Genomic DNA, 21,262 nt, shown 5'->3' on the forward strand with positions numbered 1-21,262 from the left:
CCCGTTAATGCCGTCGTCCAGCGAATGCAACAACAGCCTCCAGCTCAACAACGACAGCAGCAACAGGCTAGACCTACCTTTCCTCTGATACCAATGTTATATGCTGAATTACTCCCGACTCTACTTCTCAAAGGGCACTGCACAACCAGACAGGGCAAGCCTCCACCTGATCCATCGCCTCCCAAGTTCCGTTCGGACCTCAAGTGTGATTTCCATCAAGGTGCTATGGGTCATGATGTCGAAGGATGCTACGCGTTGAGGTACATTGTAAAAAAACTCATAGACCAAGGAAAATTGACCTTTGAGAATAACGTCCCTCATGTCGTCGACAATCCTCTTCCGAATCACGCTGCTGTAAACATGATTGAGGTATATGAGGAAGCTCCCAGATCGGACGTTTGTAACGTTGCAACTCCTCTGGTGCCACTACACATCGAGTTATGCCAAGCCTCTCTGTTTGACCATGATCATGCCAGTTGCCCAGAATGCTTCCATAATCCTTGGGGTTGCTACGTTGTTCAGAATGACATCCAGAAACTGATGAACGACAATTATCTGACTGTCAATGACATCCAAGAAGGACAAGCTGCTGGCTGGGGCAAGTTAATACAACTCCTTGAGAATAAGCATAAAGAGGGTCTCGGATATTCCCCAACTTCAGGAGTCTCCACATGAATCTTCTACAGTGCTGAGTTTATCAATGCAATTACTGAAGAGGCGACTGGATGTAGTCCTAGGCCTATGTTTGTTATACCAGGAGGCATTGCGAGAAATTAGGATGCCATCATCATTCCTTCAATCATGCATGTTTCCGAGTAATGTGTCTTGTTGCTTAAGTGTTTTGTTTTTCAAAAATAACAATCCTCTCGCTCTGCCCGAAGCGACAGTGATATTTTCTGTAAGGGCATGTTTGTTTCGGCATCGCCGTTATTAATAAAAATTGTCGTTTCTTTCACGACTTTTATTTTTTTTTTAGTTTTTTTTTTTTTGGAAATAATGGTAATACCAGAAAAAACCAAAACATCTTTATTTTTCTTATCAATTTCAAAGAACTGCATAAAAAGAAAAAAAAAACCATTTTCTAAAATCATTCAACCATTCTATGCAGTTTGAACCATAATAAACCCGTTGAACACAGTAATCCTACAGTTCCTCCAAATTTTGAATTCCCTGTGTATGAAGCCGAAGATGAAGAGGATGGTGATATACCATATGAGATCACTCGACTGCTTGAGCAAGAATCGGCCTATTGTATGGAATGATGAATGCCAAGAAGCTTTTGATAGCATCAAGAATTACCTGCTGGAACTACCTATCCTTGTCCCTCCCGTGGAAGGAAGACCTTTGATTTTGTATTTGTCAGTGTTTGATGAATCTGTGGGATGCGTGCTTGGTCAACAAGATGAGACTGGAAAGAAAGAACATGCTATCTACTACCTAAGCAAGAAGTTTACCGATTGCGAAACTCGGTATACAATGCTTGAGAAGACTTGTTGTGCTTTGGTCTGGGCCGCTAAACGCCTGCGTCATTATTTGGTGAATCATACAACTTGGTTGATATCCAGAATGGATCCGATAAAGTATATCTTTGAGAAAGCGGCCGTTACTGGGAAGATTGCACGCTGGCAGATGCTTTTGTCTGAATATGATATTGTGTTCAAAACTCAAAAGGCAATCAAAGATAGCATTCTTGCAGATCATCTTGCTTACCAACCTCTTGATGATTATCAACCGATTGAATTCGACTTCCCCGATGAAGAAATCATGTATTTAAAATCAAAAGACTGCGAAGAACCATTGATTAATGAAGGTCCAGATCCCAATAGCAGGTGGGGTTTAGTCTTTGATGGTGCTGTCAATGCTTATGGTAAAGGAATTGGGGCAGTCATTGTATCCCCGCAGGGGCATCACATCCCTTTTACCGCCCGAATTTTGTTCGAATGTACCAACAATATGGCTGAGTATGAAGCATGTATCTTTGGGATCGAGGAAGCAATTAACATGAGAATCAAACACCTCGATATCTACGGAGATTCTGCGCTCGTCATCAATCAGATAAAGGGTGAATGGGAGACCCACCATGCTAAGTTGATTCCTTATCGTGATTATGCGAGACGTTTGCTGACATATTTTACAAAGGTTGAGCTGCACCATATTCCTCGTGATGAGAACCAAATGGCTGATGCTCTTGCTACTCTATCCTCCATGTTTCGAGTAAACCATTGGAATGATGTGCCAATAATCAAAGTGCAACGCCTTGAAAGACCTTCGCATGTGTTTGCTATTGGGGATGTGATCGATCAGGCTGGTGAAAATGTGGTTGACTATAAACCCTGGTACTACGACATCAAACGGTTCTTGCTGAGCCGTGAGTATCCGCCGGGTGCTTCCAAACAGGATAAGAAGACCCTGAGAAGATTGGCCAGTAGATTCCTGTTAGATGGAGATATCCTGTACAAGAGAAACTATGACATGGTATTGTTAAGATGTGTTGATGAACATGAAGCAGAGCAGTTAATGCATGATGTACATGACGGTACCTTCGGGACCCATGCTACAGGACATACTATGTCAAGGAAGTTGTTACGAGCAGGTTACTACTGGATGGCCATGGAGCATGATTGCTACCAGCACGCCAGAAAGTGCCACAAATGTCAAATCTATGCTGATAAGATTCATGTGCCTCCGCACGCTCTCAATGTTATTTCATCCCCATGGCCGTTCTCAATGTGGGGCATCGACATGATTGGAAGGATTGAACCGAAGGCTTCAAATGGTCATCGTTTCATCTTAGTGGCAATTGACTACTTCACCAAGTGGGTTGAAGCAGCATCTTATACCAATGTGACCAAGCAAGTGGTAGCTAAGTTCATCAAGAACAACATCATCTGTCGATATGGTGTTCCCAGCAAGATTATTACCGACAATGGTACCAACCTGAACAACAATGTGGTGCAAGCTCTTTGTGAAGAATTCAAAATTGAGCATCATAACTCTTCTCCCTATAGACCTCAGATGAATGGTGCAGTTGAGGCCGCCAACAAGAATATCAAGAGAATTGTCCAGAAGATGGTAACCACTTACAAGGACTGGCATGAGATGTTACCCTATGCTCTGCATGGCTACCGTACTACTGTGCGCAGTTCAACCGGGGCAACCCCTTTCTCTCTTGTATATGGTATGGAAGCAGTTCTCCCTTTGGAAGTAGAGATCCCATCTCTCCGTGTGATCATGGAAGCAAAGTTATCCGAGGCTGAATGGTGCCAAAGCCGGTATGATCAGTTGAATTTGATTGAGGAAAAACGTATGGATGCCATGGCTCGTGGACAGTCATATCAAGCAAGAATGAAGACTGCTTTTGACAAGAAAGTCCATCCTCGAGAATTCAAGGTAGGAGAACTTGTATTGAAAAGGAGGATAAGCCAGCAACCCGACCCAAGGGGCAAGTGGACGCCTAACTATGAAGGTCCTTATGTTGTCAAGAAGGCCTTCTCCGGTGGTGCTTTAATTCTTACACACATGGATGGCGTAGAACTTCCAAATCCAGTGAATGCCGATATAGTCAAGAAATACTTTGCCTAGAAATATGAAAAGAACAGCGTGGTAGGTCGAAAACCCGAAAGGGCGGCCTAGGCAAAAATGCGCTTCCCGGTGGATCGAAAACCCGAAAGGGCGGTCCAGGCAAAAATAAGGGACAAAAAAATATATGAAAAGCTCGCTGAGATTGTACACAACTCAGGCAAGAATGAGCGTCTCGATGAGCCGAAAACCCGGAAGGGCGGTTCATGCAAAAATGAGATTGAAACAAAAGGCAAGTAACTATATCTGGCCAACCACCGTCCCCCTTGGGGCATCTGCAGCTGTTAATGACCATCTTCATCAAAAGCGAATGCTTGCGAATTCAAAGTTTCTAGGAAATGTCATGATCACTGTGTTCAATGTACCACCAACCAATAAAATTACCATTTTCCAAGCTTTGTAAATCCGTGGAGTCATGCCTTTGGCTGACCACCACTCTTATACATCAATTCGAGCCTTTGCTTTTGTTTGAAAACTCTATTTTCTTCTACTTTCAAAGTTATATACAAAAATATTTTCTTTCTATTTTGATAATGACAATGCTTGAAACAAACATTTTGAAAAATTGAAAACTTTTTGTCTATTTTGAAAAGCAAACCTGAGCAACAGGGTACATTCAAATGAAACATGCATGAACGAGAGTATGTTGATGTCTATTTCAACGTATGCTACAAGCAGGTTCTCCTCCAGGATAGTCTGTGGTCAATGGCAAGAATGAAAAAACAGAATGAAAATGCATGAAAATGAAAAAGCTCGCTAAGTTGAAAACCCGAAAGGGCGGCTTAGGCAAAAATGAGCACCTCGCTGGATTGACAACCCGAAAGGGCAGTTCAGGCAAAAATGGGGCATTGAAAAGAATTTATCTCCCCGGTGGATCGAAAACCCGAAAGGGCGATCCAGGCAAAAATGGGATGAAAAAATAAAAATGAGAATATAACATGCAAAAAGCATTGACCACAGATGCAATGTCTACAACGTATCCAGCACTGAAATGCCCAGCACAACGGCGTTTTCCCCGGTGGAGTCTCTCAAGACTCTATCCCCAGCAAGTTACATACCTACCGGCCCTCGGCCATGGTTCCGATACGTCTCCCAACGACGTCATCTCCAAAGAGGATTTCCAAGAATGTGTAATATAGCACGAGCCACTACGTGCCCAATACTCTAATGTCTTGTCTTCCCCGTGAAGTCGTGCCTACAAACTGCCAACAGTCATGCATTACAAGCATTCATACATGCATAATCATGCATATTACGTGCCCATGCATTTAATGAAACTGTTATATCATCCGTGCATATTGCATTTCCAATGTCAACATCAGTCTCAATTCAATACTCATGTCAGGTTCTCTGTCAAAACCTTGTGAGCCAATAATATCGGGCAATTTCTACCTTTCAAATCGAATTGACGTCAAGTCAATTTCAATCTATGTTTTGTCAAACAAACCAATCCCCAGTGAATGTGTTTCTGTTTGGTCAAGTGGCTAGTTCAAGTCCAAGAACAGCTTGTACCTATCAATTTGCTTATATTATCGGTCGAGTGCCCAGCTCAATCCAAGAGCAGCTTGTACCTGTCAATATGTTTCCGTTTGGTCAAGTGACTAGCTCAATCCAAGAGCAGCTTGTACCTGTCTATCTGTTTCTGTCCGGTGGAGTAACCAGTTCGCATCCAAGAACAACTCGTACCTGCCAATTTTACATGTTTTCAGTCGAGTCACCAGTTCGAATCCATAAGAACAACTCGTACTTGTCAATTTTCTCTTTTTCCAATCGAGTCACCAGTTCGAATCCGTAAGAACAACTCGTACTTGCCAATTTTCTCTTTTTCCCAGTCGGGTCACCAGTTCGAATCCATAAGAACAACTCGCACTTTCCAATATCCCCAAGTGAGTTACCAGTTCGAATCCATAAGAACAACTCATGTTTGTCCAGTAACCTCTATCCCCTGTGAAGTGACCAGTTCGAATCCATAAGAACAACTCGCAGTTGTCTGTTTGTTTCATCCCCGGTCAAGTGGCTAGTTTGAATCCAAGAACAGCTTGTACCTGTCCAACTTGTTTCTAGTTTCCCGTTACTCTGCTATTCACTATCTTTGTCAATGTCTACCAATCCCGCAATGGATACGACATATTTTGTTAAATCCAATCCCCATGAGGTCTTGCATTCATAATCCAAATGATGCATGGCATGCATATTATTTGAAAATGGGTAGGCGTATTTTTACGTCCAAACACAGTGCAAATGCTAATATTTAAGTATCTTCGTCCTGTCAAGCCAAAGACTCCGTCTCTTGACTCTCCAGACAAAGAAACTTAAATAGGGGCAGCTGTTATACCCTGTTTTTGGACCTAAAAATACTGGGCCCAATTTCATTTCAAACTTTGTCAATTATCAAATTTCAACTGCACAGTTCAAATTGTCTCTGCCTCGCAGTATTTTCAATCACAATTTTACCTATGTTTTTCTTGCATAAAACCTTTCGAAATGTCTTTACTTGTCTTGTAAGTCATTCAAAAGTGTCTCTGAATCATTACATTGCTTTTTCTACAGTTTATTTCAAAATTTGCAAAAAGTCGTACAGAAGGGTATTTTGGTCATTTCCTGCAGTGGGACCCATTTTCATCCTTGAGACTGTCTCTGAGTCTTTTCAGATTGATTTTTAACATTTCATCAGTAAACCTTGTTAAATTCATTTCAAACTTGCATCTGAGTCAGTGTCAAGTCAATTTGAATCTATTTAGGTCATTTTTAGCCCTATGGGCATTTTGGTCATTTCACACAAAATTTCGGCATAGAGAGGTTACTTTGAAGTACCTCATTTAAGCCATTGATTCGTTTTAGTCCGTTTTGTCAATTTTATCTTTTGTTTCGCTTTACGTTTGGTCAAATTACGTTTTTTATTCAATTTTATTTTTAATTGCATTTTGGTCCCTCAATTGAGGTCCCAAAATTGCATTTTTTGTCCAAACAGTTTTTAATTTCATTTCAGTCCTTACTTTCATTTTCCAGTCCTTTTTTATTATTTTTTTTTGCAGAAAAGGTCCCAGGGGCATTTTTGTCCAGAATTTTCGCACACTTCAGTCTCAGTCCAGATGGCATTTTCTCATTGGCCCACAAATACACATGGCAGGCTATAAATAGATGTGTCAGATCCAAATAAAAAAAAAGGAATCAGTCACATCACAAAAACAGAAATTTCTTTCTCTCTCCAAAATCAGTTAGATCCAAAACAGAAAATCACCAAAAATCTCCAAGAACACAAAGAACAAATCTTCACAAAATCAACAAATCCGAACCGGAATCATTCAAAACCACCGCGAACCACCACACCAACACCAAATCCGTACCGGATTTTCGAGCAAAAGCGGCACCACCAGAGCATAACGCGCGCGCGCGGCGGAGAGAAGAGGAGGCTCGGATTTCTCCTCCGTTTCACGACGACGGTAACACTTTTTTCCCTCGTTTTCGCGCATATACACATGTGAAAAGTTTGTTACGGATATGTATCGGTAGATCTAGGCTTGTACGTTCGGATTTTGAAAATTCTAAGGCCGGATTCGGACACTAGAGCAAAAAGGATATCTAAATCCGTGGTTTTTTTTTCAAAAAAAGTGTGAAAAAATTTTCAAAGAAAAATGTAGATCTAGTCCGAATCGAACCTTTCTCGCTAAAACTAGTGCCGGATTTGTGTAGAGGAGGAGGAGACGAAGCTTTTGGTATAAAAATTTTGAAAAAAAAAAAGAAAAAATTTCCGACGCGGTGGCGCCGCCGCCGGAAACCGGCCGGCCACCGCGCCGGAAAAAGCTCCGGCCGCCACCTCCTCCATCAGCTCCGGCGTGTTGATTTTAGAGAGAAGGGAGAGCTTCTCTCTCTAAGTTTAACTTAGAGAGAGAAGAGGAAAGAAATTGTGAGATTTTTGTGAGAGAAATCCTTTTTATACTCCCTCCGATCCCACGCGCGCGCGTGCGTGCTCTTGTTGTGTTCCCTCGCTCTGTGAACCATCAGATCTGGATTGTTCCAAGATCTGATGGCTGCTGTGTGTTTGATTTTGAATCCTGTGCATGACTTTTTGTGTGAAATATGGTATATCTTCTGTTTGAACCGTTAGATCTTTGATCTAACGGTCACTGTGCTCCCTGCATTTTACACTATCTTTTATGCTTTTTTCTGGACCCTTTGATCTTTGATCAAATGGCTGTGATGTGATCTTGAGGGCTTGATCTGGACCTCTAGATTCATCCAACGGTCCAGATTAAATCCTGCTGAGTTTTTTTTTTATTGCTTTTTAATTGTGTTTTAAATACCTTTTTTACACTTTCTTGGTGTTTTATGCTTCTAAAAAATTTTCTAAAAATATTTCCCCATCATTTTGATTTTTCCTCTAAGTTTTAGAATTTATTTGCTTATTTTTGCATTTATTTTCTTTATTTTGTTCTTTTAATTCTTGCTCATTAAATTTTATTGCATATTCATTTGGTGCATTTTTTATCATTCCCATTATATTTTTCCTTGTTTCACTAACATTTTGTTCCTTATGTGACTTCACTCATAGCATTTCACTATCTCCTCCACTTTCTTTAGCTTAGCATTTATTTTTGCAAATTTTAATTCATTCGGTGATGTAATTTGTTATCATTGGTTTGTAGCTTGGCAAAGAGGCCATAGAATGTATTTAGGCAATTTTTGTAATATGGACTATGGACACTATGGCGCACCGGCACGCACACACTCACCCTAGATGTATGCCTAGGATTGCATGTGTAGATGTATGGCTAGGATTGCATGGTTAGATGAATGCATAGGTTTAAACACTTAGAGAAAATCCAATTTTTTTCAAAAAATATGCAAACAAGTTCGCTTCAAATATTTTTCATAAAAATGGAGTCAAAACTCCAACAATTTTTCACCTTTTATTTTCTTAATAAAATTCTCAACTAAATCTAATCATTTAGACTTTTTTGCAAAATCACTAAACAAACCCTCACTTTTTCATACTCTAATGCTCATGAAGCCTCTCAATCCCCTTCTTCAAATCATTTTCAAAATTTAAAATCAAACAATTAAAACAAAAAAAACAACAAGTCTTTTTAGCAAGAACTACGCCGGTTTTGATCCCGTAAAACGGTACGTAGGCAAGGGACTTTAACCCCTCCAAGCCGAAATAAAATCAAATTCTACTTCTTCTCACCCCCATTCTTCACTCAAATAAAACTTCTTTTCTTTCAATAAGTAGGCAATAAAAATAAAGCGTAGAAATCAACTTAGGAGAGCGGCTCTTATGGAGTACCATAATCGCTCCGGGTGCCTAACACCTTCCCGTAGCGAAAACGACCCCCGAACTTAGAATCTAAGGGTTTTTCTCAATTTTGCCCTTCCCAAGAAAAAAATAGAGAATATCAACGGTCAAAAGGTTCAAGTCCAATTAATGGCTTGGCACCCAAAAACCATGATAACATTAGGTACTCCCAAAATCATTTCTTTATCAACCAATTGATTAAGACCTCTAAAATTGGGATGACCAAATCTATAGTGCCATAACCAGCTATCTTCATCTTTTACCATAGCAAATAAACAGTTCAACTCTACAGCTTTCATATTCGTCTGAAAAGTTCTATTCTTTGCAAGAGAAGTTTTCAATACTAACCTTCGATGTTTATCAAACAACTTAAAGGTGTTGTCCTTCATAGTAACTGAGTATCCTTTCTGAATGAATTGACCTACACTCAGCAAGTTGCACTGCATTGCAGGAACATAGAGAACTTCTTCAATTATTGCCACTTTCCCATTCTTCCCTTCAATAGCAATATTTCTCATTCCTTCTTCAACCAAGACTCTATGATCTGCAAGCTTCACCTTTGTATTTCTTTTAGGATCCGCTTCTCTTAACCATGTCTTGTTTCCTGTCATGTAATTAGAACAACCAGTATCTAAGAACCAACTTTCTGAATTGCAGCTCTTAGTACTGGTTGTTGTAACCATCATCAATAATGAATCATCTTGTGCAACTTTAGCTTCCTCTTCATCATTCTTGATTGTTTTCCTTTACCAGACCAACATTCTGAAGCATAGTATCCAAATTTCTCACATTTGAAACACTTAATCTTCTTCTTATCAATTTTCTTTCTTTGATTAGAATTTCCCTCCTTTTGAAGATTCACCTTTTTCAAATCCACTGTTCTTGCCTTTAGAACAGTTTCCTCCCTTAGAGTTTTTCTTCCCTTTCTTTAAGTTCTTCCTATCATTATCATCCTTCTTGATAGTTTGAACTTGTAGGGCTTGTTGAATTGATCTTTCACTGCTTCTTTCAGTTACCATCAATTCATGTGCTTTTAATGGACTTTGCAGTTCCTCAATCTTCAATGTCTTCACATCCTTTGATTACTGAATTGCTACTACAATGAAATCAAACCTTGAACATAGGGTCCTCATAATCTTTTCAACTATCTGTTGATCAGTGATAGCTCATTACAAGCCTTCATCTGATTCACAAGATTGATGAGGTTAGAGATGTATTCAGAAATCTTCTGATCATCTTCCATTTGTATCAGTTCAAATTTCCTTCTCAGTGATTGAAGTTTAATCAACTTCACTTTATCATCACCTTCATGATACTTTGAAAGAATGTCTCATGCTTCCTTTGAACTCAATGATTTTGAGATTCTTTCAAAGTTTCCTTCATCAAGACTTTGTTGAATCAAGAACAGAGCCTTGCAATCTTTCTTCTTCAATTCCTTGTGTGTGTTCCTTTGCACCTCAGTGGCATTCGGAGCTAATTCAACTACATCATTCTGCACAATTTCCAACAAATCTTGTGCTCCAAACAGATTCTTCATCACTGCACTCCATCATTTCCAGTTTCTTGCTTCAAGAATTGGAAGATGAGTGTTGAAACTACTGCTACCATTCATGGTGTTTTCTTCAGCTTTTCTTCCTTCAAATTGCATGATTGAAGATCTTGATTACCCCTTAGAACGAAATCAAAGGCTCTTGATGCCAATTTGTTAGCGCAACACAACAAAGCTTGTTCAACAAGCAATGAAACCAGAAGCAATTTTTTAGTTTCTAGGGTTTGTAGATTTATGAATTATAGAGAGAATGAGAGGAGAGAAAAATTATGAGATTGAAGAATATAGTTGTTATTATTAATTCTTATGAAAATATACAAAGGATGTAGCTTATATACAATGTCTAGCTAAGTTGCTTGAAGCACAAACAATGTAACAAACTCTATATCTTATTTGCTAACCTCTAACAAACTTCATAACAAACTAAAACAAAGTGTGATTAATCACTGATTGTGATTATCACTAAAATAAACTTGAATTAAAACAACTAACATTGTCTTATTAAACAAGAAAAGTCATTAATTTGACAAATTTGTTTTCTTATTATACGCACCTTCCACAATATTCCACAGTAAAACCCACTCCGTAGTGGCAAGCACATTATTTTGTCTCTGAAAATTTTGTCCTCAATTCCCATGTCTCCTTTGCCCACACCACTCAATCTTCATTAGGAACAACTCACGTAATCATGGGATTAATAAAAAAAGAATAATTATTACTATAAAATTATACTGGTAGATTTAATTATTATTTTTCTACTGTGTGTGGAAGCATATCTGATAATATATCCTCCTCAATCAACTCCGATGTCCGAGACCAAGATACTATTGATCAAATTTTCTCCTTGGATTGTGCAACATATATATGCTTTTTATTTACACTTGCTTAGGACAAAACTTGTCCAAATATGATCACACTTGCTTAGGACAAAACTTGTCCAAATATGATCATGCATGGGTCCCCTGCTACAAGAAACATGCATTACTCTTACTATAGATCAAGTATCTAATATTTTCCTATCACATAGGTCATACCAACACAATGGTGTGCCACATTTCGTTCATACAAAGCTTCAAAGGAACCCTTAATCATCTAAATATATGTGGCGGTATAATTAGAAGGTGAAAAACTAGTCTTGGCATGGTGCCCACCACCCATTTCTTTCATGGCTGGCTAGCTCGTGTGATGTAGGTCCAACTTTTTAGGGAAGACAAGGCTTTTGTCTTAGACCTTAAAAAAGTTAATTACCTCCTATCAAAATACGTTTCAATAGTTTCTAATTAAGTTACAAAGATATTTAAAGTTGTTTGCTAATTTAGTTGGTACATTTTAAGAATTTTAAGCTCACATACTTGGGTGAAAATCCATGTTAGAGTCACCATTTTCTTCAATTTAAAGGATATATTCTTTTTGAATGAATTTTAAAGGAAAACCTTAAATGATCTCGATAATCAAGGAAAAACGTTAAAGAGGTGTGACCTTTTGACAGGTTCCCTCATGAGAGTTGAAGACAATGTTGAGGTATGATGTTGATGTCTCAGGCTAAGTCCTGTTTTTAGGTTTTTTTCTTCTTCTTTTTCTTTTGTCATTCTACCAAAAAAAAAAATGGAAAACAATTTAATTTTGCTATTTTATGTTTTAAAAATCATATAAAAAATTGATGATAAAAATTATGAATATCGCCGATGTTTAATTTTATTTTTAATATACGATCATGGGTTGTTTTTAAATAACTTTTGTTAACTCTTACTTTTTTATATTATTACCTTTCACATTCTTTGGTCAATTTTTTTATCTCCTATTTAAAAACCTCATATTTTCAAGTTTGCATTAGAGCTCCAAATTGGTTGGGCCGATTTTCTGTTGGTACGTGTGGATGATACATATCAAAACAATTTCTATTTCATCACATATCCTTTTTTTCAAAATAAATTATTTTCTTCTTTATTGATTTCTTAATGTTCAGTGGATGGCTGACACATCAAATCAGCAATATAAGTTGTAATGATTGGTCGGATGGAAAGGTATTAGGAATTGTCAGCATCGTTAAATTTTAATAAGGTGTTCATAGAAACTTCAAGAATTTGGTTTAATAGTAAAACAATAGATCATATATTTGAAGATTTTCGGTTTAAATCTCATTAATGTTCTTGATGAAAGGTAAATATAATATTTTTGTAAGTGATTTTGGAGCTTTGAATTTTGTTCTGCAATCAACTAATTTTTCTTGTTAATTTTCTGGTTCTTAGGAGAAATAGACCTTAATAATTCGAAGTTGGAATGGAAGGTATGTAAAATTTAATTAAAGAAGTGTTTTAACTAAGAATTAAATTCAGATTCTCCTGAATAATTGTAGCATCAAACTCCCATCTTAATATTTTTTTTTTAAATATATATTTAGCTTTATATTTAGTTCTCTCAAAAAAAAAAAAAAATTTAGCGTATGAAATTCTGGCCTTTAGTATAATGGACAAGGTTGTGACACACGTTACTTTGTATTTTTGTATAGCTTTATCATTCTAAATTTCTTGTGCTCCATCAATTACATCTTAACCGGTAAGATAAAAAATCTAAAGTATAAGAAAATGTATATCCATGGTTAGATTAGATGGCATGTGTGGCACGTATAAATCTTCACATCAGCAAAAGTGGAGCTGTTGGTGATACTGATTTGATACCCAGTAATCAAAATAATTAGGGTTTTAAATATGTCGTTAATTAAGTACTTTAGTATTGGAAGCTAGATAAGACAACCACATGTGTGTGGTGGGGTTTATAACATTTATTCCATCTCAAAAAGATAAAGAAAAAAACCTATACAAAAATATGATCCCCCATCTCAAATGTGTGAAATTAAAGGTTTTCCACTTTCTCTGGCATCAAGTAAAGTGATTTTATAGACTCTCGAACAGGGACACAAATTATATAGATTGCATTTTCTTTAACAATAAAAAGCTAACTTATAATGTGACCACAAATTTCTCTAATAGTGAAAATCACATGACAATTAATAATGTGATCACAAATTTAAAAGATAATAACAAAGATAACCACCTCTTCTAAATCTGACCGTCGATAATATAAACTAGATATATTAGTTATTCAATGAATCATAAAAATAATTTTTTGCTCATAACGGTGACCGAAATAAGTGTGTATATATATATATGATTATATTCCACCAAAAGAGAGTAAATATTCCAACATTTACTTACTGAAACTCCCACGGCAGTTTCATATATATATATATAGTTGTTAGAATCTTGGTACACAAGTCATGATTACCCACTTTAGCTTTTGAATAATGGAAGAAGCTAGGATCCTTTTTGTGTCTGTCATATCCAAGCATGTATGTCAGGCATATGCATAATAATGCATGCAGTATATGAATTCATATCATATGTACATATACAGAACACTTTTTCTAGACGCATGGCAAGCAACAAAGATGAATTAGGAATATGAAGATCGCATGTGAATTCAAGAAAGAAATACTACTACTAGTGCTTGAAACTTGAAAGATGGTGTTGGCAAGTTGGGAAACAAAATGGGACCCTTATGCACCACTCCATTGTTGAAGGGTCATTCTCAATTCCTAACTTTATGTTCGTCAAAGTCAAATTTCTCCAACATCGTTCATCATTCTCAAAGAGCCACGGATGGATTAAAGAGAAATTTAATTTGGTCCCTCTCTTTGTCTTCACTATATGTGTTGTAAAAGAAAATTAATAAGACTTGAATGGCACGCACCAAAAGCTACTTTTTCTGCAAACGCGTATATGTTTCTATGTGTTTTTGATTCCTTCTATCCAAATTCAAATCCTCATTGCATGCTTGCTACTATCATTTGATTTTCTAGATGCACACGTGCTAGGGTTATTTGCATTCATACTCCATCTATATCTTTAAATTTTTCATGAGTACATGCAAGTGATTAATATCATCTTAATTAATAAAGGCGTGATTACTTAAAGACATTATGATTACTTAAATTGATATGGATATATGAATGTACATTTTTGACAAGACTAATCATCTTAAATATAGGTGGTGTCATTTTTCTTTTTTCAACTATGTGGCGTAGCAAATATATATGTCACATGTTAAACGGTCGCGAGAAAAACAACTAATATGAAAGTTTAATATACTCAAATAACAAATAAGTTTGTCTAAGTGTTTCAAAAAAAAAAATATTGTCTAATATATGAACCTTAAAAAAATGTTTAAAGAGGGACGATTGCCATTTTTATAATATAAAAATGAAAATGAATTTTATATTAAAAAGAGAAAGAGATGTAATATTTTATTAAAATTTAATAAAAATACTAAGGATCCATTTGAATGTTTTTCAAAGGTTTATATATTATGTTTAAAAAAAAGTTTCTTATATTAGATGCACTTTCATTTGTCCTCGTGAGTTTAACTCAGTTAATAGTAACAGTGTATAATATATACGAGGTCCGGGATTCAAACCTCGGACACCACCAAAAAGTAAGATGCACTCTCATTTTCATGCATAAAAATAAATTGGGGCGCCACTAGGTTTGATATATAGTTTTTTTTTTTGTTACATTATGAAAAGGAAAAGAAAGAAATATAAAATAAATAAAAAAATTAGCGTGGCAAGGATGACATTGTATTTTGATTTTATTTATTTACTATTTTTTATAATTTAAATAAAATTAAACCCCAAAAGCATTTCAAAAAAGAGTTAGGAAAAGGAGATCACGTATCTTGCTGAGCAATAAAGAGTGGAACATCTTGCCTATTACTCTTTGTCTCTTCAATTGGATCGTGCACCAGATAATATTATATGGTCTCTTTTTTTTCCTCACACAAGATCACGTTCCATATATAAGCAATATTTTATATAGTAGAAATATATAGTAATGAAACAAAAGTCAAGCCTACATTTTCACAATAATATGATTATTTATTTAATAATGCATATTATATCACTATTATTTTCACTAGTGTACAAACTGTAGATACGAAAGCACAATTAAATGATGGCAACTTTTGCTTCTAATTGCTTTAGCTCCTTTTAGACATTGATTATTTATTTCTAAAATTAATTTAATCTGTAAGAATTTTAGAGGCGACTTTGGTGTCACACTATGGTAACAGTTAACAAATTTATTACCATAAGTAAAAGTGAAAGTAAAAGTTGTAAAAAATGAACAACTAATTATCTTTTTTTTTTTACTCAACTACCAAACAACCTTCACATGTAAGAATTTGGTTTTACTTCAGAAGTAATCTTCACATTATAATTAATTGTGAGTCTTAACCATATGCATTATTACGTACTCGAAATTAAGTTTTACCAACAAAACAAAAAAGTCCACACAGCCCACTAGAAGATGCAAGCCACTTAATAAAGAAAAGACAGTAATTATGAGAAATGAGGACCAGAAAAGTAAATAAAGGGAAACAAATGCAATATCTAAAAGTAGATTACGTGCTAACTGTTTTAAAATGTAAACTCCATTTAAAAAAATAATATGAAAAATATTTAAAAATGTAAACTCCATTTTAAAATATAAGTTTATTTTCTAATTACTAAGTGTGTTAATTATTTTTATTTTATTTTGTAAAAACTACTCCAATAGATTCTCGTGCGACATAACTCAATTATTAAGAACATTGTATAATATATGCAGAAGCCAGAGTTTAAACACCAGACTTACCATTTCAAAGTTAAAGCCAAATTATATATACCGTAATGTGGAGTATACTATATATACATGGTTTTAAACTAGTTGGAGGACACGAATGTTTGGCATCAAAAGCAAAAGGGAATCATCGATGAAGGAAACAATAAGGTATTTGGCAGGCATTGCAGGGCCTAGTGGTTTTGGCTCAAATTCAACTGCAGAACAAGTCACTCAACATTGCTCTTTATTCATCCCTTCAAATCTAACTGCTCTCATCACTGGTATGTAACTCATTTGATCTAACATATATAGTCTCTCATAAAAATGTTTTACTTTTCATAAACTCCATTATTATGTATATACTTTTAATTAGCTTATTTAATGATTTTTTTGTTTTTTTGTTTTGGAATTTTCAATTGAAGGTGCTACTTCTGGTATTGGAGCTGAAACGGCTAGGGTGTTGGCAAAAAGAGGAGTAAGAGTTGTGGTTGGTGCCAGAGACATGAAAAAGGCTATGAAAGTGAAAGAAAAAATCCAAGAGGAGAGTCCTTATGCTGAGGTTATTCTATTGGAGATTGATCTTAGCTCTCTTGCTTCTGTACAAAGATTTTGTTCAGAGTTTTTAGCTTTAGAATTGCCCCTTAATATTCTCATGTAAGTGCTTTTATTGATTTTTTTTCTTCCTTATTGTCATTTCATTTGCTTTTGATTCATCAGTTGAGAAAAGGGATATCCGGGTTTTAAATTGTAGTCAGATTGCAATTTTTATATTGTAGAGAATTGTGATAAAATTTGGCCGATGCAACCTCAATTGTGATTATATTGTGGTTTCGAAAATATAAAAACTTTTATGTTGCACCATAGATCGCAGTCGCAAATCTCTATCTAAATATTTGTTCTAGTTTATTCATGTTGTGCTAATAATTTATTGAAATTAATAAATTTGTTTTGCAGAAACAATGCAGGAGTGTACTCTCATAACCTGGAATTCTCCGAAGAGAAAATTGAATTGACATTTGCTACAAATTACTTAGGTACTTTTTTCATTCTTACCTATGAGAGGTTGAAAAGCAATGCTAAATCTTTGACAACATCTGCAGAATATGAATGCCACGCCATTTAGTTTGTACTCCTTTACAAAAGACAAAAATGCATTCACAAATAATAATAATAATAAAAATAAAAATAAACAAAGCCATGAAGTATAGTAAAAATTAGGCTCAAACAGAGTCCTAGGTGACCTATGTATGAATAATACATTAAAGAAAACCTTGAATGATTTTGTCTGTCTCCTTCTAATTAGGTAGGTACATTCACTCACTATAAAAAAAACTAAAGTAATGGTGCATGGACACGCACTCTTTGTTAAAGGTGGTTACTCGGGCTAGCCCTCCCTGTTTAGTTCGCTATGTATAAACTCGTACGTTAAATATATTAAATTGATCTGTTTGTAAAAGATAATGAGTTGAGACATCTTAATCTGAGTCTGCACTTTGTTGATCCGTGGATAAACAAGTTAGTCCGACGATCATAACAAAAAAAACTTTTTGCAATAAGAAACTTAAGGTTGATAATATAAAAATTCATTTTTCTATAAAAGCTAATTTTATTTTGCTATTGTTGATAATTTTATGTTTTTGTTTTTGCTAATAGTTGATAATTTTATGTTATAACTTGTAAGTTGTATGTACCACATAAAAAAAATGTCACAAATGACACTTAAAAAGAACTTCAATAGTCTTTTGTAAAAAAAAAAGAACTTCAATAGTCTAATTATGGTGGACAAATTATTTAAAAATAAAATTTTATGCAGATTTTTTTTTGTCAAGAATTTTATGCAGATTTAAACTTCATAATAAAAGGTCTAAACGGTCCAATCACACGGACCAAAATTTAAATGGACGAAAAAATTTGGTTTAAAGCCCCGCGGACCGCGTTCACACACGTATACTACTAGCAGGACACCTGATTAATCATGTTAAAAAATATGGTTAATTCATATGTGTAATTTGTTAATTCAATTGACGGTCAAAATTATGGTTTATTCAACTATTTGAATTAACCACAATTTTCAACTTGAATTAACAATATCTTTAGTCGTGATTAATCAAGTGTCATGGGGTATGAAAAAAGGCTGTCCATGAAACATTTTTTAAGGTTAATTTGGACAATTAGTTTGTTTCATTTTTATTACTATGTATCTTCTAATTTGTTTGAATTAAAAGAATGACAAGAATAGAATACCCACAGATAGGCAACAGACAGGGATTTGGAATTTTGGATTTGACATTCAACAAAATTTTGATAATTTTTTCTCTTCTTAAATTGCAGGACATTTTTTGTTAACAAAAATGCTACTGGAGAAAATGATAGATACTGCAAATAAAATAGGCATTCAAGGAAGAATAATAAATATTTCTTCAGTAATTCATAGCTGGGTGAAAAGAAGTTGCTTTTGTTTTAAAGACATGCTCACTGGAAAAAAGTACAGTCACCATTTCTTTCCTTTTCTCTGCAAAATTAAGAACAAAAAGTTATATTGCATTAATTAAATTTTAGATACTAATGAATCTTTAAATAACAAAAATGTAGTTACAATGGGACACGTGCATATGCTCAATCCAAATTAGCCATGATTCTGCATGTGAAGGAAATGGCTAGACAACTAAAGGTTAGAAATTAGAAATAACACCTCAAATTAACTTTATACATTTGTTCTTGCAATCTATGATTAAGGGTGATAAATGATAATCATGCCACTAAAATAAAACTTTGTACTAATATTTTTTTTAATATTGGAAAATAATTATAGGCAAGGAATGCAAGAGTAACTATCAATGCAGTGCATCCAGGCATTGTGAAGACAGGAATTATTAGAGCACATAAGGGCTTAATAACGGGTTAGTAAAAATTCGTCTTGCATTAAATAATTTCGTTTTGTTTCAAATTTAATTAAGCCACATTTTTACAAAAATTCCATGCAGATTCCTTGTTTTTTATTGCATCAAAGCTGCTCAAAACGACATCACAGGTTTGTAAGCAACTACATTACTCAGTTCATTTTATGTTTTCCAAACCATGGTGATTAGATTAGGGATTTTAATATATGTGTTTGCACTTTGCAGGGTGCATCAACGACTTGTTATGTTGCTCTAAGCCAAAAAACCGAAGGGGTGAGTGGGAAATTCTTTACTGACTGTAACGAGAGTAGCTGCTCAAGACTTGCAAACGACGAATCAGAAGCAAAAAAGCTATGGAACAATACAAATAATTTGCTTCATAAACGACTAAGACAAGCAGCAATTGGAAGTTCTTCTTCCCTCTACTCTTGACCTTGTATCTAGACAGACACCGTGCATGTGTGTGTATATATTAATTTAAAATTGAAAAATTAAAACTACATTATAATCAAGGGGAAGAGGCTTTAGAGTAAATAATACCTTAATTTCTTTCATTTGATGGACGATGCATACATGATGATAAATCATCATTTATTGTACAAATAAGAGTATAAAGTATAAAATGATACTCCTTTATAATCAACCCTTTCATTTGTATCATGTTCTATCATCTACAATACAAATTTATGAACCTTCCTCTCTCATCTCCTCTGGTATCATGTTTCTTAATTAACACGGTATCAGAGTGATGATTTCCTCGTTGAAATACAATTTCGCTGCAATTTTTCCAAAAAAAATCTATTCTCAGTTTTTTACTTTATCATTTTTTTAGTTTCTATTTCATTTTCTGGAAAAAATCTAAGATTACTTTTCATTTTTTTCTTTCTTTTTTCCTATTTCGTTTCTTTATGAGAGAACCTAAAATGATTCGTATTCAATTTCTCTTCCAACTTCAGATTCGGTTTTGATACCAATATGAGTTCTAATTTCATGGGCCGAGTTCAAGTTTCAAAATGAACTTTGTTTCTCTCAATTTATAGATCTTTGTTTCTCTTAAAGTGAATAATTATTCTTTACTGATCTTGTGATGGAAATGATACAGTCATATGGTAATATCTTCATGCTCCGTCCAGTCCGATCTGAAAATTGGGATTACACATAACTTATGCGACCTCAATCGCAAGTGCATTATGGTTTTGGCAACATAAGAAACTATTATGCTTTGACGTAGAATGAGGTCGCGAACTTTACGTAAAACCTTGATCGTGTTTTTATGTTAATAGTTTATTGGAATTGCTCCCTCTGATTTCGAATATTAAAAAAGATTCATTTTTTTAGTATATTCCAGACAGGAGGGAGTAATAAATTTGGTTTACAGAAACAAATGCAGGAGTATATTCTCAGAACCTCTCCGAAGAGAAAATTGAAATGACATTTGCTTAGGTACTTTTTTCATTATTATCTGAGATTGAAAAGCAATGCCAAATCTTTGACTACATCAGCATAATCTGAATGCCAATCCTTTAATTTGTAGCTCTTAACAAAAGACAGAAAATGCATTCACAAATCAGAGAAAGCAAAGTCAAGTAAAATTTCCCTTAAAAGAAAAAAGTATAGTTAAAATTAATTAGGCTCAAACAGAGTCCTAGGTGACCTGTGTATGAATAAAAAAAAAGGAACATTAGAATGATTTTGTTTGTCTCCTTCTAACTAGGTTGGTATGATGTTACACACAATTCTAATATAATAATATTCATTTATAATAAAATAAATTATGTGGTGGTGACCATTGATAATATTATATTCTAACATCCACATATAAACATAGGCAACAGAAAGGGATTTGTATTTTAAAACGCAACAAAACTTTGATAATTTCTTATGCTTATTTCCTTCCTAAATTGCAGGACATTATTTTTTAACAAATATATTATTTTTGTTATTGTTATGGTTAAGGGTGATAATCATGCTACTAAAATAAAACTTTGTATTGATACTTTTTTTAAATATTGGGAAATCATAGGCAAGGAATGCAAGAGTAACTAACAATGCAGTGCATCCGGACATTGTGAGGACAAAAATTATTAAAGGGCTTAATACAGGGTAAGTACAAATTCACTCATATTGGTGGAAGAAGGCGACTAACGCCGTTTATGTTTTAGGTGTTCATATTTGGATTGCTTGCCCTCTTGCTTGTTTGGCCATTGGTTAACTTTGTTTTTTGTGTGATGAACTCAGTTTGTAACTTTAATCGTCTTCTGTAGGCACATCTTGTGCCGAA

The 21,262-nt window shown here is 34.9% G+C and overlaps 1 protein-coding gene across 1 annotated transcript; it reads left to right on the top strand.

Moving 5' to 3' along the window:
* The first annotated feature begins 16,163 nt into the window (after nucleotides 1-16,163).
* On the top strand, nucleotides 16,164-19,532 carry LOC25493738 (short-chain dehydrogenase TIC 32 B, chloroplastic). The gene is made up of 8 exons (XM_013602321.3): nucleotides 16,164-16,362; nucleotides 16,504-16,735; nucleotides 17,036-17,115; nucleotides 18,413-18,566; nucleotides 18,674-18,752; nucleotides 18,894-18,981; nucleotides 19,066-19,112; nucleotides 19,207-19,532. The coding sequence occupies exons 1-8, from the start codon at nucleotides 16,200-16,202 to the stop codon at nucleotides 19,411-19,413; spliced, it is 1,050 nt and encodes a 349-aa protein (XP_013457775.1). The 5' UTR covers nucleotides 16,164-16,199; the 3' UTR covers nucleotides 19,414-19,532.
* The last annotated feature ends 1,730 nt before the right edge of the window (nucleotides 19,533-21,262 follow it).

The sequence above is a fragment of the Medicago truncatula genome, chromosome 4, assembly GCF_003473485.1.
Source record: "Medicago truncatula cultivar Jemalong A17 chromosome 4, MtrunA17r5.0-ANR, whole genome shotgun sequence".
Classification (NCBI taxonomy): Eukaryota; Viridiplantae; Streptophyta; class Magnoliopsida; order Fabales; family Fabaceae; genus Medicago; species Medicago truncatula.